General features: G+C 57.4%; 2 protein-coding genes across 10 annotated transcripts in view; one reads left to right on the forward strand and one right to left on the reverse strand.

Annotated features, from left to right (window-relative positions):
* Positions 1–14569, forward strand: part of Chd5 (chromodomain helicase DNA binding protein 5) — a 55545-nt gene extending 40976 nt beyond the window's left edge. For 2 of the 3 annotated variants that reach the window (XM_075946898.1, XM_075946899.1), the window contains exons 26-42: positions 533–707; positions 1018–1110; positions 1293–1381; positions 1592–1725; positions 2117–2261; positions 2606–2765; positions 3218–3297; positions 3502–3634; positions 4722–4799; positions 5303–5440; positions 5666–5774; positions 6311–6443; positions 6768–6963; positions 7806–7969; positions 8096–8207; positions 8318–8371; positions 11231–14569. In XM_075946898.1, coding sequence (XP_075803013.1) covers positions 533–707; positions 1018–1110; positions 1293–1381; positions 1592–1725; positions 2117–2261; positions 2606–2765; positions 3218–3297; positions 3502–3634; positions 4722–4799; positions 5303–5440; positions 5666–5774; positions 6311–6443; positions 6768–6963; positions 7806–7969; positions 8096–8207; positions 8318–8325 — 1947 coding nt within the window. In that variant the 3' untranslated portion in view covers positions 8326–8371; positions 11231–14569. The remainder of the gene's footprint in view (positions 1–532; positions 708–1017; positions 1111–1292; positions 1382–1591; positions 1726–2116; positions 2262–2605; positions 2766–3217; positions 3298–3501; positions 3635–4721; positions 4800–5302; positions 5441–5665; positions 5775–6310; positions 6444–6767; positions 6964–7805; positions 7970–8095; positions 8208–8317; positions 8372–11230) is intronic. The other variant, XM_075946900.1, reaches the window with a different exon arrangement.
* A 547-nt stretch (positions 14570–15116) lies between these two features.
* The window catches only part of Kcnab2 (potassium voltage-gated channel subfamily A regulatory beta subunit 2), an 89863-nt gene continuing 80498 nt past the window's right edge, over positions 15117–24481 (reverse strand). For all 7 annotated transcript variants that reach the window (XM_075946905.1, XM_075946908.1, XM_075946907.1 and 4 more), the window contains 6 exons: positions 20952–21037; positions 19392–19512; positions 19214–19308; positions 18551–18671; positions 18082–18170; positions 15117–17535 (listed from right to left, as the gene is read on the reverse strand). In XM_075946905.1, the coding sequence (XP_075803020.1) occupies positions 17446–17535; positions 18082–18170; positions 18551–18671; positions 19214–19308; positions 19392–19512; positions 20952–21037 (602 nt within the window). In that variant the 3' untranslated portion in view covers positions 15117–17445. The remainder of the gene's footprint in view (positions 17536–18081; positions 18171–18550; positions 18672–19213; positions 19309–19391; positions 19513–20951; positions 21038–24481) is intronic.

A 24481-nucleotide genomic window follows, 5' to 3' on the forward strand; every position in this document is an offset into this window, starting at 1 on the left:
CCTCATCTCCCTCCTGTGTCTTGAAAAGCCCAATTGCCGCCTCATCCCTCCCATTGGCTCCAGCCATCCTCCTTGCAAACCTGGGCATTGGTTATAGTTCCCTTTAAAACCACGAACCCAGCTGGGCAATGGTGTTGCCTGCCTTTAACCCTAGTGCTCAGGAGTCAGAGGCAGGAGGATCTCTGAATTTGAGGCTGGCATGGTCTACAGAATGAGTTCCAGGACAGCCATGGATACACAGAGAAACCCTGTCTCAAAAAACCAAAACCAACCAACCAACCCAAAACAACAAAACAAAGCAAAACAAAACACAAATATAAAACCATGAACCCTGAGGGCAGTGTTTTGGGTACCAGAGTTTCCTAGGGAGGCCAGGGTTGTACCTACCTGTGGAGTGACGAGGGGCAGAAGACAAGCTAGGGCTGGAGAGATCAGGGAGAGCTCTCTGGAGACCCATGAGTCTGTGAAGGTGGGTGAGGTGTGGCAACAGCAACTGCGTGTGCCCAGCTCTCTCCCACATCTGCATCCCCAGGAGGAGGTCGAGCGGGAGGTGATTAAGCAGGAGGAGAATGTGGACCCTGACTACTGGGAGAAGCTGCTGCGCCATCACTACGAGCAGCAGCAGGAGGACTTGGCCCGCAACCTGGGCAAGGGCAAACGCATCCGCAAGCAAGTCAACTACAATGATGCCTCCCAGGAGGACCAGGGTGCGTGTGGTGAGCAGGGGCATTCCTACACTGGCTGGAGCAGGTGGGGCGTGTGGCAGATACTGCATTGGGGGGAAAGGGCAGGCAGGTGTGGGTTTGGGGACAAGATGGCTCTCAGCCCGGTGGCTTCAGGGTTGCCGTGAGGGCGAGTCTCCACAAGTCTTTTTCCAGCTGTGAAACCGGCAGATAGCAAGGCAATTCCCGAGTGAGGTCACCTACAGGCCATTGTCATTGCCATGGCTGTGACTAGGCTGGGGAGGGGTTTGGCTTGGCCCGGGGTGCACAAGGACCCTCTGCTGACTGCCTACAGAGTGGCAGGATGAGCTCTCGGACAATCAGTCCGAGTATTCCATCGGCTCTGAGGATGAGGACGAGGACTTTGAGGAGAAACCCGAAGGGCAGAGTGAGTATTAGCATGGGTGACCTGGGCTGCCATCGTGCCGTGGGGACTGACGGCCAGCTGAGGCTGGGCTGCGCTGCCCCACGGGGAGCTGCGGGAGGTCGTCCCGAGGGTCTTGCTGTTTTGAGTATGCTGGCGGGACCCTTCCACACCAGCCTGAGGGTCCGTGGCGGGTTGTTCTCCAGGTGGACGGCGACAGTCTAGGAGGCAGCTGAAGAGTGACAGGGACAAGCCCCTGCCGCCTCTTCTGGCTCGCGTTGGAGGCAACATTGAGGTGGGCTCTGCCTGTTCCTTGGTCCCTCCCAGCCCTACTCCTTACAGCCCCCGGGGTCTGGAGGAACTGAGGGGTTTCCCAGGCTCAGGGGTCACGCTGAGGTGAAGCTGAGAGAGACCGTGTGGGATCAGGTTTTCCGTGATTTCCCTCCCCTAGCCACCAGTTCGGTCCATCTAACCTGAGATCATGCCCCTTCTCCACCCTGGCCAGGTTCTGGGCTTCAATGCCAGACAGAGGAAGGCTTTTTTGAATGCCATCATGCGCTGGGGCATGCCCCCCCAGGACGCCTTCAACTCCCATTGGCTGGTGCGGGACCTTCGCGGGAAGACTGAGAAGGAATTTAGGTAAAGGGTCCCAGTGTGGTGGCGGTCCAGGAGGGTGTGGCTTCTGATCCCCGTGGAGTGGGCCCGCTAGTGAACAGTGCTTGCTACCTCCTGGTCAAAGGCGTCCAGAATGTGCCTGATTATCAAATCTTTGGGTGTGGTATGTTGGGTAGGGCTGATTCATAGAAAACACTGGCCCCAGTCCTCCTGCCCAAACTCTGGGATAGTGAGGTTGGGCCATCCAGGGCCAGGAGTATCTGAGATGGGTCCCCTGTCAAGCAGGCTCCCCTACCTTTCCAGGGGCCTGGCCCCAGCAGGCCCACTCTCAAGGCACGTTGTGGTGGAGGATTCCCTCTCTGGGGGTTCTGCCAGCCTCCCCTCACTCCCTGAGCCTCAGTCCTCCCCACCCCAGAGCCTATGTGTCCCTCTTCATGCGGCACCTGTGTGAGCCAGGGGCAGACGGCGCAGAGACCTTCGCAGACGGTGTACCCCGGGAGGGCCTGTCCAGGCAGCATGTGCTCACGCGTATTGGGGTCATGTCGCTGGTTAGGAAGAAGGTGGGTGAGTAAGCCTCTCCTAGCCTTCTGGCTGGCATGTGGCCCTGAGCACTGCCTCTGATGCGGGGTGGGGGGAGTCTGCTGCTGAGGGACAAGTGCCTGGTTCAGGTCACACAGCCACTCAGACAAAGGGAACAGACTAGAGGAGCCTTCCCGGGGGAAGTGGGGGAGGATGAGGCCAGAAGGGTGAGTTCTAGGGAGAGGGGGGCCGCTGGCAGAAGTTGGGTCAAAAGCACATCTGTCCTGGCTAGCCTTAGGCACAGCAGCACCTGAGCCTGCAACACTGTCCTGGGGGCTGCCTCCGAGAGTCACTCCTGTCCTTTCATCTCCTCTGACTGCTCCAGGTGCAGGAGTTTGAACATGTCAATGGGAAGTACAGCACCCCAGATCTGGTCCCCGAGGGACCGGAGGGCAAGAAGCCCTGCGAGGTTATCTCCTCGGATCCCAACACACCCGTGCCTGCCAGCCCTGCACAGCTCCCAGCAGCCCCACTGGGCCTGCCAGGTTTGGCCTCAGGGCGAGCCTGGGAGAGATCTAGGGTCATGGGAGGTGGGCCAAGCCTTCAGTGTAACCCTCAAAGTGAGAGTCCCACCACCCCACAGCATCTTGTCGGAGGCTTTTCCTTCCTTTTAGCCTTAAGATTTCACTCCCGTGCATGCCGTGCAACCTGTCTTTCTAAAGCCACTGGCTAGTGGGTCCTGCTGGACTCACCCTGAGAAGAAACCCAGCCCTGGGTCACACCCTCCTTCCCCTGCTTCTGGAGGGCAATTGCGATGGTGGCCTCACTAGGCCCGAGGTCCTACAAGGGCCTGAGTTTTAGGCCTGGAGCCCTATTCTGTATTTGTCTCCCATTGTGGAGCACTGTGAGGCCTCGCTCTCATCTGGCATGCCCTTCCCTGCCCTGCTCCTTTGTCCTGTCTATGCCCCCGTCTCACCTCTTTCTCTTAATGTTGCAGACAAAATGGAAGCCCAGCTGGGCTACATGGATGAGAAGGAGGCAGGCATGCAGAAGCCAAAGAAGCCCCAGGAAATCCAGGTATGAAAGCTGCTGGTGGCTGGGCTGTGGCCCAGCTGGGCAGAACCCAGGCCTTCCTGGTTCCCAGTTCCAGTCGCTGGGCCTAGGGGGACCAGGCAGGGAACAAGGAGGGACATCTAGGGTTGAAGACTCCAGCCCAGTGCATAGTCCCTGCCAAGCATCCCTGCTGACTCAGGTCCTGCAGCCCCTAGCTTGTCCTTCTAGGCCCTGCCAACTGCGCTGGACAGAGGAGAAGGTGAAGACAAGCACCAGAACTCAGACAGCAAGGACAGAGCTCGAGAGGAGAGGATGGAGGAGGCGGAGAAGGCCCAGGGCTCACCCGAGCAGCCACCGAAAGGTAGGGAGTTCTCAGCACAGCATGTGACCTCTGCAGCCCCGGGGACCACACTCCCCAAGTCTGTTTACCATGCCTGGATGCTAGCCCTGCTGTTGGGAAGGGCAAGGTGTCTATATGCAGACTTTAACCCTGTCACTGAGAGTTTGGGGCACTTGGGTTATGTTTTGATTATGGGTTCCAACTCCCTTGGATTCTTGTTTGAAAACGTGAGTCCATCCGGATACTGTCAAACTTGCTTCTGGTTTAACAGGACCGGAGTTAGTAAGTGCCTCGTGTAGACTGGAAGAAGGCAGTTGGATGTGAGGTTCTTACACACTTCAGGTCATTAGGCAGAGATTGTTAATTAGACGGCGAAGGTTGTGCTTTAATGTCCTCATTGGTATTTGCTATGACCAATCACTTCTTGAGAGACTGTGCCAAAACCTCACTCTGATTGCAGGTTCAGTATCATGCCAGATTGTGTCGTTAGGCAGATAATCGTTTTGGCGTTTAGTGTTTTTCTGCTGAAGAAGCTTCTAGTAGTTCTAGTGGTCTGTAATAATCACCATCCCTCTAGATAGATTTGGCTCTAAAGTTTACTTTGAGAGGTTGGGAGATGGTTCAGGGTTTCTGTCACCCATACAGAGCAAAGGCAAAAGCAGAAAACACCAAAACCCAACCCCAGCCAGCCCTCCCCCCACAACCAACTAAATCCCAAATACAGCACATGTGGGTAACCCCAGGGTTTGCTGGCCAGTCTGCCTGAACCCACGAGTAATGAGGCTGTCTCCAGAAATGAGGTGATGGTCACAAGGGTGACATTGAACATCAACCTCTGGCCTTCACACACACGTGCAGCGCTCCTTTCCACATGCACACACACACACACACACACACACACACACACACACACACACACACACACGACATGCACTTATTTTGTCTGACATGTGACGTTTGGTAGGAGCAGGGCTGAAGATGGTGCTTTGTGGGAGAGGCCAGCCCTCCCACCCAGGGAGTGCTCTAGCCTTGTCTGTTGTACCCTGACTAGCACCTCTGATGAACAGGGGGCCCCTCTTCTGCCCACGAGCCCCCCCTTGTTTTGCAGAGGAAGTGCTGCCAGACAAGGAGCCCATTCCAGTCAAGCTGGAGCCAAGCCCAAGTCACAGCGGCGATTTCAGGCCAGGTGGGTGCTGGTTCCTGTTCTCTGCCATCCACCTCCTGGTCAGTGTCCGGGTGCTCTCCCCAGGCCAGTGGACAGGACCCTGGGCTTGCAAGTTCCTCCAATCAGGAGGGCTCTTCTTCCAGGGAGCAGACTCATCCCACTTCCCTCCTCCCTCCTCCTGTGCTGGTCACAGAACATCTGTGGCTCAGCTTTCCGCATTTCCGCTCTGGTCAGAGCCCTGGGGCGTCTATCATCTCTGAACCTGAATTCTCCCTCCCTGTATGGTGCTCTTCTGCTCTTTGCCGAGGGTGTGGCGGGGGAGGGGTGCTAGGGCCCAGAACCTGCTCAGGGTGGAAAGAGAGGGTCCTTGGCCCTTTTCCTTTTAAGTTCCTATGTGTGACAGGTACATGGAGGACAGACATATGTTCTGCTTGTCTTTGGGGCTCCCAGTGTGTGGCAGGAAGAGGGCTTTGAGTAATGCCTCCTATAGAGACAGTTAACATGGCCTGTTTGCTCCCTACCAGATGACTCCAAGGTTGAGGAGAAGGAGCCCATGGAGACACAGCAAAACGGTGACAGAGAGGAAGATGAGGAGGGGAAGAAAGAAGACAAGAACGGGAAATTCAAATTCATGTTCAACATTGCAGATGGGGGCTTCACAGGTACCAAGGTGGAGCAGTAGACAGGGCTGGGCTGTTGGTCTCACTTCCCAGGAGTCTGGGCAGATGGTAACTTTATTCTGGGGTATGAATGGTTGGTATCAGTCCGCTATGTCCCTCTTAGCAATACTGGAGCAATGCACCTCTGAGCCTGGGTGATGGCGGGTGCTGAGCAAGCCAGGGCTGGGGGAAACCTTTCATTCTGCTCATTTCGGCTACTTTCTTCAGAATTGCACACACTGTGGCAGAATGAGGAACGGGCCGCTGTGTCCTCAGGAAAAATCTACGAAATCTGGCATCGCCGCCATGACTACTGGCTGCTGGCAGGCATCGTGACGTATCCTTGGTCAGTCAAGCTGGGATGACTCTGGTCTGCCTCTCTGGTCCTCGGGACCTCCAGGCCTTCCTTCTCCCAGCTTCTGATGATTGCCCATAACCTTGACACTCTTTGACCGGGCTCTGTGTCTCTCTGTCATGTTCTGCTGTCTGTCTGTCTGTGTCTTCCCCCAGTCAACTTCCCCTGCACAATCACTGGGATTTAGGCTCCCCCCTTATCTAGTCTGAACCCTTCTTGACCAAATCTGGATGAAGGCCACATTCTTAGGCTCCGGGGGTTGGGACTTGCATCTGTCCATCTGGGGTGTTGGGATAGAGTCAACACTCGGAGGCCTCAGTGCCCTCCTGCCTGCTGCCGGTCAGTGCCAGCTACTGCCTCTGTTGTCATCGCTACCAGCATGATTGTCTTGAAGCTGAGTCTGTGACTTGCCTGGGTGCACACAGACAGCAAGCTGGGACCCTGGTTGTTTCCACTTCACCCCTCCTGTCCAGCCCCTCTTTCCTGTGGCTAGCTTTGCCCTTAACTGTACTCCCCAGGCATGGCTATGCCCGCTGGCAGGACATTCAGAATGACCCGCGGTACATGATCCTCAATGAGCCCTTTAAGTCTGAGATCCACAAGGGCAACTACTTGGAAATGAAGAACAAGTTTCTGGCCCGCAGGTTCAAGGTAGGCCTTCAGGGGTGTTACCTCCCCACCCATCCCTACACCTAGACCTGCGCCAGGCTCTCCTCTAAGGAATCAGTCAACCCATGCTGGCAAGGCCCCAGTGTGTGAGCATCCCCCCACTGCTCAGGGGATGCCTCAGGATGTGCCCATCCCCCACTGTCCAGGGGATGGGATTGGAGAACTCAGTTTGTGAAAGGTTCCTAAGGCCAGTAGATCAGGCTAGGGGGGAAGGAAGAGGCCAGCCCAGAGCCTCAACTTCTGGGGGTGCCAGTGGGAGGAGGGGCCGGGTCAGTGCTGTCCCTTCACACCCCTCCCACCCCCCAGCTACTGGAGCAGGCACTGGTGATCGAGGAACAGCTCCGGAGGGCTGCGTACCTCAACATGACCCAGGATCCCAACCACCCCGCCATGGCTCTCAATGCGCGCCTGGCAGAGGTGGAGTGCCTTGCTGAGAGCCACCAGCACCTATCTAAGGAGTCGCTTGCCGGGAATAAGCCTGCCAATGCCGTCCTTCACAAGGGTGAGTGAGCCCCGTTCCCCACCTCTGGGTGCAGCTTGGAGCCACCATCTTGCCCAAGGAGCATGCTCGGCCTCCACTGGAGGTGCTGACAGGATACCCAGAGCGTGAGGCCTCTGGGACCAGAAGGGTGCAGCTCTGTCCCCGTATCTCATTTCGCCTGCAGGGAAGAGGTCCCCCCTTTAAGCCCTTCACAGAAAGGCCAACAAGGAGGGCACAGGTTGGGTAGGTTGCACAGAGGTAATGCTCACATCGTCCCACACAAGGGTGAGCGAGTCCTGTGCCTGGAGCAATGCATCTAAGTGCCTCCATCTCGGGGCCAAGGGCACTGGAATTTAAGCAGGGGGACAATTTGTCCAATGTCTCCTTTGAATCTCACTCCAGATCTCTGCTGGTCTGGGGGCTCCCAGGCTCCTTGTGGGCAGGGGACAGCCCAGAGTGGAAATGGTATGACTGACACTTTACTCATATGTCAAGGGCTGGTCCATGCTCGCTCATATGTGAAGGGCTGGTCCAGGCCGCTACGGTTTGTGGGCCCTAGTGACCTAGTTGTGACCTAGTGTCGGTGGGGTGGCTGGCCACCCAGAGAGGGAATCCCAGGCCAAGTGTCTGGAGTTCTTTTCTGCCAGGAGGGGCCCTTGAAGGAGTTTTTCTTGCAAACCCTGTTTCTCCAGTTGGCAATCCCAGGCTTCCCAGGATCTGAAGAGCCTGGCGAGGGATGGCCCATGGTGTCTACTTTTGGGTGTGTGTTGTGATGTATGTCAAGGGCACCTTCCTGGCCACTGCTGTATGGCATCCGTGGAGGGCAGAGCAAGCCCTCCATCTCAGGCCCTCCCGCCCTGCAGTCCTGAACCAGCTGGAGGAACTGCTGAGTGACATGAAGGCGGATGTGACTCGCTTGCCCTCCATGTTGTCACGCATCCCCCCGGTGGCTGCCCGTCTGCAGATGTCGGAACGCAGCATCCTGAGCCGCCTCACCAACCGCGCTGGTGACCCCACTATCCAGCAGGTCAGGTTTGGCCTGCACACTGCATCATGGGCCTGAGTCCTCCTGTCGTACAGGGGGGTGGGTGCCCCTGGGTGGGGGTTGGGTGATGTTCTGGTTGTCACCTGTAAAGCTGGTCCTTGCCTCCAGGGCGCTTTCGGCTCCTCTCAGATGTACAACAGCTTTGGGTCCAACTTCCGGGGCCCTGGACCGGGAGGGATTGTCAACTACAGCCAGATGCCCCTGGGGCCCTATGTGACTGGTAGGTCCCCACCCGCTTCCGGGCAGCATGCACGCGACGGCCCTCCGGGGCCCAGCCTGCCCGTTGCTGGGGATGCCAAGCAAGCCCATGCTCTGATCTCTTCTTGGCAGACATCTAGTCGTCCTTGTGACTTCCCCCTGTTGCAGCGCTCCTTTCCAGCTGAGGTGAGCAGGCTTGCTGGCCACGCCGCTGTCCCACACGCCACTGTCCCACACGCCTCTGTCCCGTACCCTCTGTCCCACACGCCACTGTCCCACACACCCTGTCCCACACGCCACTGTCCCGTACCCTCTGTCCCACACGCCACTGTCCCACACACCCTGTCCCACACGCCTCTGTCCCACACGCCGCTGTCCCACACACCACTGTCCCACACGCCACTGTCCCACACACCCTGTCCCACACGCCTCTGTCCCACACGCCTCTGTCCCACACGCCTCTGTCCCACACGCCTCTGTCCCACACGCCTCTGTCCCACACGCCGCTGTCCCACACGCCACTGTCCCGTACCCTCTGTCCCACACACCGCTGTCCCACACGCCGCTGTCCCACACGCCGCTGTCCCACACGCCACTGTCCCGTACCCTCTGTCCCACACACCGCTGTCCCACACGCCGCTGTCCCACACGCCGCTGTCCCACACACCGCTGTCCCACACGCCTCTGTCCCACACACCCTGTCCCACACGCCTCTGTCCCACACACCCTGTCCCACACGCCTCTGTCCCACACACCCTGTCCCACACGCCTCTGTCCCACACGCCGCTGTCCCACACGCCGCTGTCCCACACGCCGCTGTCCCACACACCGCTGTCCCACACGCCTCTGTCCCACACGCCTCTGTCCCACACGCCTCTGTCCCACACACCCTGTCCCACACGCCTCTGTCCCACACGCCTCTGTCCCACACGCCACTGTCCCACACGCCTCTGTCCCACACGCCTCTGTCCCACACGCCACTGTCCCACACACCGCTGTCCCACACGCCTCTGTCCCACACGCCTCTGTCCCACACGCCACTGTCCCACACACCCTGTCCCACACGCCACTGTCCCGTACCCTCTGTCCCACACGCCACTGTCCCACACACCCTGTCCCACACGCCTCTGTCCCACACGCCGCTGTCCCACACACCACTGTCCCACACGCCACTGTCCCACACACCCTGTCCCACACGCCTCTGTCCCACACGCCTCTGTCCCACACGCCTCTGTCCCACACGCCTCTGTCCCACACGCCTCTGTCCCACACGCCTCTGTCCCACACGCCGCTGTCCCACACGCCACTGTCCCACACGCCTCTGTCCCGTACCCTCTGTCCCACACGCCACTGTCCCACACACCACTGTCCCACACGCCTCTGTCCCACACGCCGCTGTCCCACACGCCACTGTCCCACACGCCTCTGTCCCACACGCCACTGTCCCACACGCCTCTGTCCCACACGCCGCTGTCCCACACGCCACTGTCCCGTACCCTCTGTCCCACACACCGCTGTCCCACACGCCGCTGTCCCACACGCCGCTGTCCCACACACCGCTGTCCCACACGCCTCTGTCCCACACGCCGCTGTCCCACACGCCGCTGTCCCACACGCCGCTGTCCCACACGCCGCTGTCCCACACGCCTCTGTCCCACACGCCTCTGTCCCACACGCCTCTGTCCCACACGCCTCCGTCCCACACGCCACTGTCCCACACGCCTCCGTCCCACACGCCACTGTCCCACACACCCTGTCCCACACGCCACTGTCCCGTACCCTCTGTCCCACACGCCACTGTCCCACACACCCTGTCCCACACGCCTCTGTCCCACACGCCGCTGTCCCACACACCACTGTCCCACACGCCACTGTCCCACACACCCTGTCCCACACGCCTCTGTCCCACACGCCACTGTCCCACACACCCTGTCCCACACGCCTCTGTCCCACACGCCACTGTCCCACACGCCACTGTCCCACACACCCTGTCCCACACGCCACTGTCCCGTACCCTCTGTCCCACACGCCACTGTCCCACACACCCTGTCCCACACGCCTCTGTCCCACACGCCGCTGTCCCACACACCACTGTCCCACACGCCACTGTCCCACACACCCTGTCCCACACGCCTCTGTCCCACACGCCTCTGTCCCACACGCCTCTGTCCCACACGCCTCTGTCCCACACGCCTCTGTCCCACACGCCGCTGTCCCACACGCCGCTGTCCCACACGCCGCTGTCCCACACGCCACTGTCCCACACACCCTGTCCCACACGCCTCTGTCCCACACGCCTCTGTCCCACACGCCGCTGTCCCACACGCCGCTGTCCCACACGCCTCTGTCCCACACGCCTCTGCCCCGTACCTTCTGTCCCACACGCCTCTGTCCCACATGCCTCTGCCCCGTACCTTCTGTCCCACACGCCTCTGTCCTGTACCCTCCGGTTTGTTCCGTTCATACACTCGACTCATGCCTCTGAACCTTGGGAGTCTTAATATTTCTGGTAGCTTCGAGTCACATTCTGACCAGGACTTGGTCATGGTTGTGTATATGTGTGTGTGTATTCACGTGGACATCTTTAGACATGTGTTAGGGATCACTGCTCCCAGCCTGGAACCCTGCCCTGCATGGTGATTGACTCCATGGACAGTTGCTGCTTGTCTTACACCCTTATTCTCTGTTCAGGACCAGGGGGAGGTACCTGGGGATGGAGTACATGAGGGGTTGAGTGTATTAATGGCTTTGGGTATGGAGATGGGGAATTCAGAGAAGTTGCCAGTCGTGATGGCCTCTCCAAGTCCTGTCTGTCCCTGTAAGGTAGATGCAAGGCCAGAAGCCCTGGATGAGCTTCCAGCCAGAACCTGCTGGATGCTGGGACTCCAGTAATTGGAGTGCAGCTCACATTTAGCCCAAAGGCCTGTGACTGGAGGATCTTAATTCCAGGATTCCCTGTGATCATACGTGTGACCACTGTGGACAGCTGGTGCCTCTGGAGACCTGGCCAGCCAATCGTGTAACCTACTGGTTTGCCTTTTGCAGCCGGGCCACCTGCCCAACCCCCATGGGAGAGAAAAGCTGCAGCCCTTTTAGGAATCGGTGCGGTGCCGTGTTGGGATACAAAAGGGAACGCAAGCAATTCTATCACGCAGAGGACAAGGCCCAGCCTGGCTGCACAAGAGCCCAGAAGTGCCACCTCATCGTAGTTGATGTGTTCTTCCACACTGCATCCCACCCTCCGCCATGCCGGGCAAGGCCCTGGCACCTTTTCCAGAGTGACTGACTTAGAGGAAATTCCATTTACCTATACTTTTTTTGCACTTTCCTACCGAAGATGCGAACGTGTTTGTCTTGATAAAAAGTTGGATGGCGTGTGGAAGACTCAGACTCACGGCACTCCTGTCTGTCACCCGGCTCCAGACGCAAGGGGAAGTTCTCTGGAGGCCCTTGATGTTGCTCTGTGGACTCACTCCAGCTGGGGAGAAGGCAGCATCCCGCGTTCTGGAAGCCCTTAGTGTGTCCTTTGCCCCTGTCTGCACCTGTGTGGCGACCCTTCTGCTCTGGACCCCCTGCCTACTTGGGACTCTAGCGTTAGGGGGATCAGGTCTGGAGAGTGGCTGCTTAGCCTGGTGATGCCCAGGTTGGGGTTTTCTATCTCCTTCCTGCCAGGGTTGGGGACCACCAGGTACATTTCATCTCCTGGCACGGGCACATATCTCAAAGGCTCTGGAATCTGTTTCCAGTGGACACTGGAGGCCCCAGCGATGTGTGGCAAATGGAAGAGGGTGCCTCAGAAGGCAGGGCAGACCTGGGCCAAAGGCCGGCCCGACAGGGGCTTCTGGACATTTGCTCTTTGCGGGAGCATGGTGCAGGCACGTGGGAGCTGGTAGGGTGTCCCAGGAAAGAGGGTCATGTTTGTTGGGTGGCCCTGGGAGACTTGACCCCCTCCACCTGGGCACAGGCTTTCCTGTGCCCAACATCCTGGACCACAGATATCAAGCTGAACTTCTCTGTTGTCTTGGTCCTAGAGAGGCCTTGTCTAGGGAAGCTGCTGCGTGAAGTAGGGGCCACCATGGCCCTTGCTGGTTTGCAGAAGGGGTGGAGAGCTGTGACTGGAGGTGGCACTGGACCTGATGGCTTCTTTAGATCTTTCCGAGCTGGAGCCTCCAAGGCTTCTGGCCTTATTTCCTGTAGGGATGCCTTGGAATGCCAGGACCATCTTCCCATGCCAGCGTTGCCACACTAACTTGTCTGGCTCTACCCCAGCCTGTGGCACCACGTAACGCTCCATGCTGGGGTACGGGTGGGGTGGACCTGCCAGGCGCTTGGCCTGTATCTGACCTTCTTGCTGACCCTAGCTCAACCTGGAGATTTCCAAGCCCTTGCCTTGGCGTTCCCAGGCAGATGTTCTAGGGCTCAGTATACCCTGAAGATGAGGAAGAGGCTTCTGGGGAGAAGCACGTTGGGTCTGAGGGCAGGAAGATTGGAGGGGTTCAGACTCTCCTCCCTGGGAAAGGAGGGTTACAGTGTCTCTGGGTCCACCAAGATTGGGGGCAGGTCTCCATGGCTTGTCTTAAGGACACCGGGGCAGGTGCCCAGTCTTTCCTTAGCCCAGATGTGCACATCTGTAATGTAGTTCCTCCTCTGAACCCCTGGAGGGCTGGACCCCCACGGCTTCTTCCACTGTGGCATTGCCACACTTTGGTCTGTCGAAATCTCAAGGCCAGCAGACTGGCCGGACACTGTGGGTAGGTAGAGGGGGGACTCTGGTCACAGACAGGACCTCTGCAGGCCTGAGCATACCATAGATCTCCAGGTGTATCTCTCTAAGAAGGGCTGTCCCCTGCATGGGAGCGGCCACCATAAGCTTGTCCCCCAACCCAGTGCCCCTTGTGCTAATCCCACCAGGCAAGACAGTCAGCCCTGCTGGCCTCATTTGGAGCTGTACTCACCTCCTTTGCCCCAGGTGACAGAGCCTGACACTGGGGTCTGGAGGCACAGGGGCAACAGTATGGCCTGTGACTCTCAAGGTTTCACCCTTCCTCTGATGACATCTCCCAGGAGTCTGTGCTCTGCCTGTCTCTGCCTCTTCCTATGCTACACCCACCCACCCTGGCCTTCTCTCCACAGCCACCCTGACCCGAGCCCCCTGCTGCTGGGAAGGTCTGTGTTCCCCATGACCAGCACCTAGGAGGTTTTGGAGGCTAGATTGCCCAGGCAGCTAGGGAGAGGAAAAAGGTCTCATGCCGGAGAGTGATGGGGGCAGAGATGGCATCTTGAGGCTGGCTCTGTTTTGCTGATAGAATTGGGGTCCTCGTACCCAAGCTGTCTGAGCCACAGTGACATTACATTTCCAGCCACTCTGACTCACTAGCTGCTATAGGATTCTGTGGAAGGTGTGGGGTGTCTCTCAGGTGAGACACAGAGCATTTTGGTCGGACACCTGAGGGCACCCCTTCGTACACTCCTGCTCTGAAGTGCTTCCTCTGTAGAATTCCTATACTCCAGGGCTTTCTGTGTGCCAGGGCTCCCTCCCTCACCCTCTGGGTGCCCCCAAGCCCATACAGGGTTGAGAGGCTCAGTATAACACCTGCAACCGTCCCCTAAGTCTTGAGGTCCTGCAGGGGGCATGCTGACAGCGGGCTAGAGGGCCAGAAATCCTGTAGTCCCACAGAGTGGGCAGGTGTTGATGCTCGGAGCTTCTGGTGTGTGTCAAGGAAGGAAGGGGGTTAGGGGCCCAGGCTAACCCTCCCTTTACCTTCGCTGTCTTAGCCTGTCCACGAGGGTGGACAGCCACCCCTAAGGCGCTCCCGCACAGAACACAGCATGGAGGAGGAAGCCGATCCGCCCAGTTTATATACCCGGAAGTTTACAGGTTGTGGTGCGTCAGCCCAAAGTCGTCGGTGTCCTTGTGTTTATGGATATTTTCCCTCTTAATTTTCAGATTTTTTTTAAAACAAAGTATTTTTTTAGGTGCGATAACCCGGAAAGGGCCTGTTGGGTGTGTGTGTATGTCCTGAACTCCACATAGCCACACAGGGACCAGAGTCCAGCTCGGAGGTAGCTCCTTTACCTGGCCTGGAGAGGAGGGAGGGCCCCCTGCTGCCTGCCAGGGTCAAGCTAGACTCTACAGGGAGTTCTCTTCCTGCCCAGGCCAGGCTGGCATCTGTCCTGCCGCTGTCCCATCCAGTACACCCTGGTGAAGCAAGAATAGGCACTTGGGGCTAGCCAGAGCGTCTCAATGGGTCCCAGGGGCACATACCCCAGCTCCTCTGAAGGCTGTCCTGGGAGAGGCTGGACAGGCTAGCCAACTGTTATCTTCACTTGTACTCTGTGTGTATGTTTTGGTTTCTGTGTTTTAATAAACCCTTTGGGAAGAGATGGAGTCGTCGTAGTTCTTAGTCTTGCTGGTTTAGGAGAGGGAGGTGGTGAGTGGCGGGGGAGGTGAGAACGCTTTCCAAATCTTCTACATTTCGATCTGCACCCCTGGCTCAGGGCTCACAAGGAAGGAGAGAAGACCCCAACTGGCAGGGTGCTTGAAGAGGCACCGCCTACTGGCACCTTCAGACACACTGCAGCGACCCAAACCCATCAATGTGAGAACAGCAGCCAGCTGGTCTCTCAAGGCATGGAGCCTTCCAGCCATCAGCTCTGGGCCTCTGGAGGTGTTGGAAAGATATATGTATGATGGGGAGAGGTGCCCGTATCTCCCATGGGCCTTAGGGATGGCATCTGGGAGAGGCAGGGTGGATATTTTGACCAACCCATCCCATCTCTCTACCCTGTATTTGGGCCTGCCCTTCCATTTGGCCTCAGCTGTCAAGCTGGGTTTAGGGGTGGGAAACCCAAGACCTCAGCTCCCCGCGGTCAGTGGCTTTGCCCTCCAGCTGGCGCTGTGTGTGTGGAAATGAGAGGACGGAAGCATGGAGACCGAAGGGCTCGGATTTTATTTGTCATTCCATAAATATGGGCTGCACCTTGGTCTGAGTCTGTTGGGAAGCTGGAGGCGCTTGCGGTCGGCCTGGTGGGGTGCAATTAGCAAGGAGCCACACTTGTTAAAAAATGGGGGGAGGAAGCACATTATGTACATGATTGACAAGAGCAGGCACACGGGTGTCCTGCGGTGCCTCAGGACCTTGGGTCTGGGATAGCAATAGCAGGGCTCCGTGTGCCAGATCCCCCAAACAGCCCCCTCCTGTATCAGGCCTGGCTGGCTGTGCCGACCAACAGGCACCTGGGGCCAGAGGAAGGGACGTGTGTCGCCATGGAGGAAGGAACCAGCCTTAGACCCTTCAAGGGCCTGGGGCCAGCTCCCCCTGTATAGGCTGCCCGTATGTGTCTTCTGTGGTCTCCCAAGACCGTTCTACCCAAATCCCTCCATGGAGGCAGGTGATCCCCAACTCCTCCAAAGAATATAAGGAAGAAAATATCCCAGAAACACTTTGTTAAAATGTCATCCAGGAGGCCGCCTGCAGCTAGGGCTCACCCTGCAGCCTGCCTTCCTGTCTCTTGCACACACCCAGCAGGGGCTTAGCTCTGAGGTGTGGCTCACAGGCGGCACCAGCTCCTACTGTGGGCATCCCTGCATGCCTGGTCCACATAGCAAGCAGGGTTGAGGTCAGCTGTGTGGACGGGGCTGGCTACTTCCTGCTGGGCCACTGCAGGGCCCTGTCCAGGAAGCAGGCTCCTCTAGTTTAGGCATGGAGGTGCCAGAGCCTATGGCCTCCATCCCCACACCCACAGGGCTGCTTCTGAGGTCTCAGGGCTTGGGGCTGTGAGTAGTGGTGAAGGTCTGAGAGCCCGGGGTGTGCAGGGGGGTTGTGTGTGTGTGTGAGAGAGAGGAAGCTGCTCATCCTGCTGCCTCCCTGCCTGCCTGTCTCGTTCCTCCATCCTCCCCACCCTGCCCTAGCCTCTGCCCAGCTCTGGCCGGACAACAGATGGTAAAGAGCAACAGAGAAGAGCCTTGCAATAGCAGCTGCCGAAGAGAAGCCGGGTGCTGTGTCTCCAAGGTCCAGGGCAGGAGGCTTGGGTCTTCTAGGGAGTCAGGGAGCACACATGGGTAGGACCCTGTCCCCAAAGAATCATAGGACCATGGAGACTGAGCCTCCAGGCAGCATGCCCTGCTCAAACCTGCAGGCTTCCTGGTACCACCATCTGCCTAGCTCCTACTGCTAAGGGGTTGCCCACCCTGCCCTTTCTCCTTCTCGGCAGCCTGTCGTGGGCCAGCATGGCGGGATGCAGCAGAGAATGAATAATCCTGGCCATCTTTTTTGGGGAGTGGTCCCTGGGGATCTTTTCTTACAACCTGGGGATGGTTACTGGAGTTCTGCCTCCTCCCCCAGTTTGCAGCAGCAGAAACCCCAGGGAGGCCCCCCTCACTGAAAGCTCAAATCACAAGCCCACGGCCCCGGCACAGCAGAGGTATCAGAGGGAGGTCTGAGAGGAACATGGTCTTGTGAGCATGGGCCCAGTCTGCTGCGACCTGCCTGTAGCATGGCCAGCTGCCACACCTGTCTACAGTTCTGGACAGAGGGGCATACATCAGAGGGCTCCATCCAAGCCTGCTGCTGGGTTTCCCTGCCGTGGGGATCAGGAGCTGAATGCAGGGTGGAAGACACTGGGAAAGCCAGCTGGGATCCTTGCCCCTGCCAGCAAGGGTAAGGGTGGGGGCCAAGGGTCAGGTAGGTGGGTACAACCCTAGCCAAGGCCCACTGGGCATGTGGGTCAGGTCAAGGTCTGGGAAGAGTGGGACCCCTGGCCAGCCCTGAACAAAGTGCCCGGTGTCCATGGAAAGAGGGGGGCCCTGCCCTAACCACCAGGATCTGGCTGCTGGAGAGGTGCTAGGAAGTGGCAGGCCCCTCTCTGGAGGCAGGGGTTCTTAGCAGAGAGGCCGGCCCTGCCTACTCTGAGGATTAGAACTCGATTCGGCCATGACGTCTGGAATCTCCATGGAGGGCCATGGCTGGGGGCAAATGTTCCTTCCTGAAGGAGAAGCAGAGGTGGAAGGCTGGGGCGGGAGCCTTTGAATGTCCTCCCTAATCAATGCCATCTCCTGGCACCTGTCAGACAGTATCCAGTGAAGAAGCGGCAGGTGGCATCTGGCGGTGACTTTGGAGGTCGTTTCCTGGTGACGTCCGGGCATAGTGTTTTCCCCTTGGATACGAACCACACTCTGCATTTGGCTTTGAAACAGCAGAAGCGAGCGAACAAAGACGACGAGGGAACCGGAAACTGTCCGAGCACGTGGTGGGGCTGACTTAGGATCTATAGTCCTTTTTGCTGTAGGGTTTATTGCCCAGAATACTATCGATCTCGTGGACGATGGAAGACGACAATTTTGGAAGGACCTGCGTGCAAGGGTAAGAGGCTAGCCTGGGCTGAAGGAGAGGTGGGCGGCTCTTTCCAGCATCTCCCTGTCAGCCAGGAATCCAGCTCCAGCTCCCACCATTAAGTCCCATCAGGTCTTTGGTCCTGTCCTTGGCTTCCATCCGCACCAAGAGCAGAAGCCGCCTGAAAGCTCAGCTGGGTCCTGCCCTGCTCCATGTCACCAACCTCCAGGGTTTCATCTCTCCCATGTCCCTGCAGCCATGCAACTCCAGGGTCTGCCCTAGGCTCCAGTCCTCTGACCTCCTAGTCCCCAAAGGGTTCTTTGATGAGTGGCTGCCCAACCCCCTTCCCACCCCACGGGAACCTTCGTGTCTCTCTCTGCCCTGCATTCCGGCATCCTTGCCTAACTCTGGCCTCTCTGCCCTCAGTGGTGGTTGCCTCACGACACTCAATCTTCTTACACTGTTTGTATCTGTTCCTGTGAGGAACAACTCCGCAGGAGCAGGGCTCTCTGCCGTTCCTGTAGGCCCCCTGCTCCTGAGCCCCCATCAGGGCCCCCTTCTTACCTGTATTGCGCCAATGTTCTCCATAAGCTGCTCTGCATTGGAAGCACCCAGAAGCACAGAGCTGACGCCCTCGTTCCTCAGGCACCAGGCTGTGGGCACATGACCAGAGGTGAGGGAGGTACCCTCTGTAGGACCTGCCTGGCTACACCTGGGCAGAGGAACTCAAGCTCTCGCGGGGGTCACGGGGCGCTCTTAGAATGCTCAGGAGTACCGTGTGAGAGTTTGCCCTAGGGGTATCTAGAGAAGGTTCTGGGGATCTCTGTTTCTGCTGGAGGGGTGGCCCAAGTGTTCAAAGATTCCTTCCCTTCCCCATGACCCAGGCTAGTTGGCTGAGGGTGTAGGCTGGTGGTCTGTCTTTTAAAGAGTCAAAGATCTGATCTCTGCCCCAGGAGTCCTTACCTTGGCCTTCAAGGGGGTGCTGTCTGGGGTCCCTCACAGGTGTCCCCCCACCGTGCCCAGAGCCCATTACCTATGGCCAGCTGGGGGAGGGTGCAGCCTAGACGCTCGGCAATGGCCTGCAGTTCCTTCAGCTTGGCCTGCTGGCGCCGCCCCTCCTCACTCAGGATCTTGTCCTTCAACCACTGGTAGCCCTGGGAAGGGACAAGCTCCAGGTAAGGGAAGCTGATTCTCCACAAACATCAGCTCTGTTGGCACCTGGCCTCACGCTTGCACTGGGCCAGACTTACACCCTTCCGGATCCTGAAGGACTAGGTCTGTTTGTGGTGGACTGACCAGAGCCTGGGCCAGAGGCCCTGAGGAGCCTCCTAGGACCCAGGCTTGGGAGAGAGTAAGACCTAGAGTTGGGATCCTAGGGTGCTTGTCTCCCAAATATGATCGCCCTTATGCTTCCTGTGTTCAGCAAGGGAACAGAATTTGATTTGGGGACAACTCTGTGCCCTACATTTTGTCTGGGGTCTCTGTGATGGTAGAGTGGGGGACATCATAGGGACTGGAACATAACCTAAGGTGGTAGTGGACCAGACTGCTGAATGTCGAAGCACAGAGGGGGCAAATGTGTGTGTGTGTGTGTGTGTGTGTGTGTGAGGTTCATGGGCCTGCTAATCTAAGGTCTGCCCCATGGATGGGAGGTCCTTACAGACTTGGAACCCCTTCTGATGCCAGCTGGGCTCACCTTCAGGGAGGCTCTGGAGTAAGGCGGGATGCCGCTGTCATACTTTCCCGAGACGATACCACAGGCCAGAGGGGACCAGGTCATGGCACCCACTCCTGAGAGAGAGAGAGCAGGTGAGGTTAAGCTGGGGCCCTGAGGGGGGTGAGGAGTGGGGCAGGCAGGGTAGGCTGGTACCCACCAATCTTGTGGAACAGCTCTGGCAGCTGGACCTCCACCTTCTCTCTCTGGAACATGTGGTACTCTGCCTGCTCGCAGATGGGCGGGATCAGGTTGAACTGCCGGGCCACCGAGTAGGCCTCCTGAGGTACAGAAGGAGAAGGCTGCGTCAGGGGACCTGGGGGGGGGCACAGGGAAAAGACACAGAAGCCTCCCAGGCCCTGATGCTCCCTCCACCCCCAGCTTTCCTGAGAGTCTGAGGCAGACCCCATGGGAGCCAGGAAAAGGAGGTAGGCTTTGGAATCCTAAGACTTGATGGTTTTTGGAGGAATCACAATGTAGTAAGGCCTCAGGTTAGGGGTGAATGGGAGCATGGTGCCTCAGTGTCCCCATTTGTCATAAGGGGTCAATGAGCCACAGGTGTCTGAAGTCCTTCCAACAGGAGCAGCTCGTGCCTGGCACTCAAGGCCCTGGACCTATGATGAATTTGGGGGTTGTAAAAGCCTTCCTGGAGGCAACAGCTACATAAGCTAACTGGTGAAGTGAGTTAGGGATCAGGAGCTCGGGGCCTTGGCCTGAAGGCGTTCCACAACTGCCAGAGAGAGTCCTATCATGGGGACATGCCTGCCACTTAGAGCGGCCCTGCTTCCGCTCTGGTCTGAAACTCAGCTTCTCCCTCTAGGGAGTGGGGTGAAGACACTGACATCTTTCCCAGGGCTGGCTGGGTGGTCAGCAAGATGTCTGACCCAGGCTCGCGGATCCACTCAAATGCTGAGTTACACCAGGGGCTTCAGAAGTCCCCTGGGATTTTAAAAAACAAAAATCCTGTTGCACTTCCTGCTTGCAGCAGTAATGCGTGGCTCACGGAAGCTACAGCAGCAGCAGCACTGCATGCCTGGAATGCAGGGACACTGGGCAGGGCCAGGGGAAGGGCAGGGCTGAATGTGGAGTGGAGGCGGAGGTCAGGATTCTTCAGGCTGCAGGATAGAGGCAGCCTCTCCATCTGGGCCATTCCCTTCTGTCTTCGAGGACAGGGACCTCCTGCTGAGTCTTCCTGGGAACCTCAGAAACACACAGGGACGTAGGCTGCTCTAGCCTGATGGCTCCCATGGAAAGAGATGACAATTACTGGGGTGTTGCCCTAAAAAGGCGGCCCAGGCTCCGTCCTGCACTGTTTGGGTATCAGTCTTGACCTAAGCAGTGTAACCCGAAGATGGGATTTAATCCCTCTGTCCTTGACTTTCCCACGTGAGACAGAGGGTTAGCATCTTCCTTTACCTACTGAGGTACTGTAGAGGCTAAAATGGGCATCAGCTCCCGTGAAGCCCTTAAATCTAACGGAACATCCCAGAATCCCAGAATAAATGGCAAGCAGCACAGGTACTGAGGCCCTAGGACCACGCCAGCAGGCTTCTCCTATAGATCCAGAAACTGAGCCCAGGGCCACGGACTGCGCTGTGAGGCAAGCTGATGTGCACGCCTATGTCAACCGCACCCTGCTATGCTTGGACACGTGTGTCCGTGTCTTGGGATCTCCTCCCACAAGGAACCCATGCCTGTGGAGACACGGGTGTCATCTTACCATGATCTCCATGGAACTCCAGCGTGATGTGCCCCAGTACATGGCCATCCCCTGGTTGATGACGTGGGTCATGGCCCGCACGGTCTCTGTGAGAGAGAAGGGAGAGAGCATGGGTTGGGGTGGCTGGGGGTCAGGCCCAGCCTGGGGACGGTCTGCAGATGCAGGTGGGGGTGCCGGGAGGAGGGAGCAGGCTGCAAAGGCATCTTGCAAGCAGTGTACTTCCTGGCTCCCAGGGTCGAGTGTGGGTGTTGGGGAGCGGAGATTCCAGGAGAAAAGAAAATGGAATTGAAATCCTGAAGACAAGTTCTCTGAGCAGGTGAGGCTTGCCAGGATCCCTGGAAAAAGGCTTTGTGAGTAGTCTGATGTCCCTACGGCTGGCAAGGGGGTGAGAGAAGGGGAACCCCAAGAGTGGGCCTCAGACTCTAGGATGAGGAAGTGGGAATCCTGGTCATTCAGTGGACCAGCTGGGTGGATAAAGGCTAAACAACCAGACTGGCCACGGCAGTGATGTTAGCAACGCTTGCAAACACAGTTCTAGTCACTGAAAGCCATTCCCACCGGGATCCTCAGGGCTTCGCAGAGAGGGAAGATGGCGCCGTGGGGACAAAGGCAGGCCCTTGAGGCTGGGGCTCTTGGGACCAGCGTTTCTTGTTCCTGTGCTTGGGGAGCTGGAAGCAGAAGTGAAAAGGTTTGGGCAGGGCATGCCCAGGCTGCAGTCTTCCTCAGGGCAATGGGGGTAGGAGGGTGGGTTTAACTGTCCCTTCCGGGAGGGGCCGAGGTCTGCAGCAAAGAGTTGCGAGGGTCCACAAAAGCTGAGACTCACAACATCCTAAGGAGTGATTGGCTGAGATGCTCCCACCCCATCCTCTACAGCAAGAGCGGGACTCTCCCCACCCCAACAGCACATGTGCCATCGAATTCACAGGTCTGGGGGGCATAAAAATCTGCCAGCTGGAAGTTTGAGAGGGATCAGATGGGAAGAATAGGGATGATCAGGAGTGGGAGGGGGAAAGGGAGTGATGGGGGGGTGATCGAAATACATGATAACCATGTAGAAAAATGTCACAATAAGACCCATTATTACATACAGGAAATTTGAGCTAATCTTAAAAACCCTGCCACTTGTAAGCCTTCTCCCTTGGCCATTTAGCTTCTTAGAGATGTGTTGGCTCTGAAAATGGAACGGGGTCTTGGAGGGGTGAGGGATGGCTCCATGGATTTCTCACAGGTCTGATACAATGCTTGCAAGGTCAACAGCCAAAGGCAGGGTAGAGGTATAGAGGAGAAGTGTTTCTAAAAACAGGGGGGTAACATCTGCCTCGCTTCTGAATGTCCCCGCCCCACCCTAGCAGCCGCAGTTCCAGGCAATGGGAGGGATCGCGAGAGAAGGGGAGAAGAGAACAGCAGAGCCGTTCTGATGGCCTGCCTCGAAACACCATTGGGTCCACAGGACCGTCCTTGCATGGGGCATAGTGTTGGCTTCTGTCTGCCCTGCTTTTGGGGTTGTCTTACTTCTTACTCATTCTGGGTCCCTAAGTACTGCTTTGGCTAAGGTCTATTCATGGTGGACTCCAGGGCATACTATCTCTGGGGCTAAGGCCACTGGGATTCTGGCAAAATGGTCCCAGTAGGTTCACCCAGAACACCAGGGAAGTTATATCTTACTTCTGCCCCTGCAGGGCAACTCTGCCCCGCCCCACCTCTTCTGAGGTCGGGGACTGTGACTCTTTGGGGTCTTCTTTACCCTACCTAGATGAGGGACATATGAGAAGGGAGTTTGGGCCTTCTGGGACCTTCCCTGAGTCACTGCCTTTAACTGACATGTTTGACATCGGGAAGAGGTCGGGAGACTTGGAGACCCCGGGTCCTACTCCATGGAGCCCAGGCTCCTAGAAAGCTGCCCTTGTGAAGATTTTTAGAAACACTCTTGGAGGCACCTGAGACCATGCAGTATGGTTTCCCTAGTCTTCTCAGCCAAGGCTTAGATCCACATGCCAGAGGTAGGGAAGCTGAGAGGGTGGTACACATCGGCCGCTCCCCCCAGCCTCTCCTGGAGTTGTCTGGTCGTGGTCATGAGGATCACAGCCAGGGAGAGTGCGCGATGCTCTTCCCATGCAGTGAGGGAGATGGAGACGGTGCAGAGCCTGGGAATAAGGCTGATGGGCCAGGAGCCTGCTGTGACTGGCTATTCTGAGGGGTGGGGGAAACCCAGGCAGCTGGGGGTCTGGCCAGAGGCAGGCTAAATGTGGGACGCAAGTTTAGGGGCACCGTGCACCTGCGCCCCATGTCAGCGAACCCAGAAACAGTGACACTGAGGGACGGCTGTCTTTCACCTCAATAATTAATGCTGCTTGACAGGAGCAGGGATGCTAAATCCTCCCAGCTGCGGCCAAAACCCACAGCATCTCTGCAGCATCACAAATAATACATGGGAGGGGTCAGGTGGCAGCACCAGGTGGCAGGCAGGAGCCCTTCCAGCGTGGAATGCTGCCCAGTTCCCAGGAAAACCGAGGCCTATCTGTGAGGCAGGGTTCTTAGACTAGTTGCTGATGGGGGGGGCAGATACCAAGCATGGCACAAGGATGCCCTGGGCCTCAGCACCGTGCCAGCTCATATATGTATTCTTCAAGGAAGAGAATCACTCCATTTTGATCCTGGCTGCTAGATGAGCAGACTTGAGTGACCACACACGGCCAGAGTGCTCACCAGGAACCTCTGTGGTAGACGGGGTGGCTTGTTGGCTGGTGTTCTTTGCCTCTGTTGAAGGCTAGAACTTACCAGGCATGAACTAGGAAAGAGACGAGTCTTAGGGGTTGCTCAGTCTGGGGTCCCAGGACCCTTGTGGAAACCTAGTCTTTTCCAACCTTTCCCATTGTACCATCCAAGGTCAGGCTCCCAGGCAGGGACTGGAGCATCCTCAGATCAAGGGAGACCCTGGCAGAAAGCCAGCCGGCCGCTGCAGGTCACAGCCCCACAAGCATGGAGTGGGGACATGCACACGGGGAAGGAGGGATGGATGAGAGCATGGATGGGCAGCGAGGGGCTCCAACACCATTTTGCTTTCCCTCTGCTTGCACGATGTCCTCAGGGGGCGCTTCCCCACCCCTTATGCATTTTATGGAGAAGTTTGTCATGGGGGGGGGACAGAGAGTCGTGTAAATAAAAATACTGTCTCATAAAATGCAACTTGGACACAGAAGTCAATAGTCGGCTGAGGGTACTGTGTACCTTCAATGATGAATGTCCTTGACTTGAAGGAACTAAATGGGTCCCCTGGTGATAAAAGAAAGATTTAAAGAGACCAGAGTTTATCGCTGTGGGAACACAGAGGAGTGGTATGATTAAGGGCGGGACAGAAGAGCACAAATCATCACACAGAACAGAGTTCTGCTAAAAAGAAAGAATCTCTCTATATATATACACACACAGCAGTGTGGTATATATATAAAAGCAAATGGAGACAAAATAACCGGTCCAACTTAACCCCCCCGTCCCAGAAGCAGCAAAGCATAAATGAGAAGATGCCGAGG

The sequence above is a fragment of the Microtus pennsylvanicus genome, chromosome 13, assembly GCF_037038515.1.
Source record: "Microtus pennsylvanicus isolate mMicPen1 chromosome 13, mMicPen1.hap1, whole genome shotgun sequence".
NCBI lineage: Eukaryota > Metazoa > Chordata > Mammalia > Rodentia > Cricetidae > Microtus > Microtus pennsylvanicus.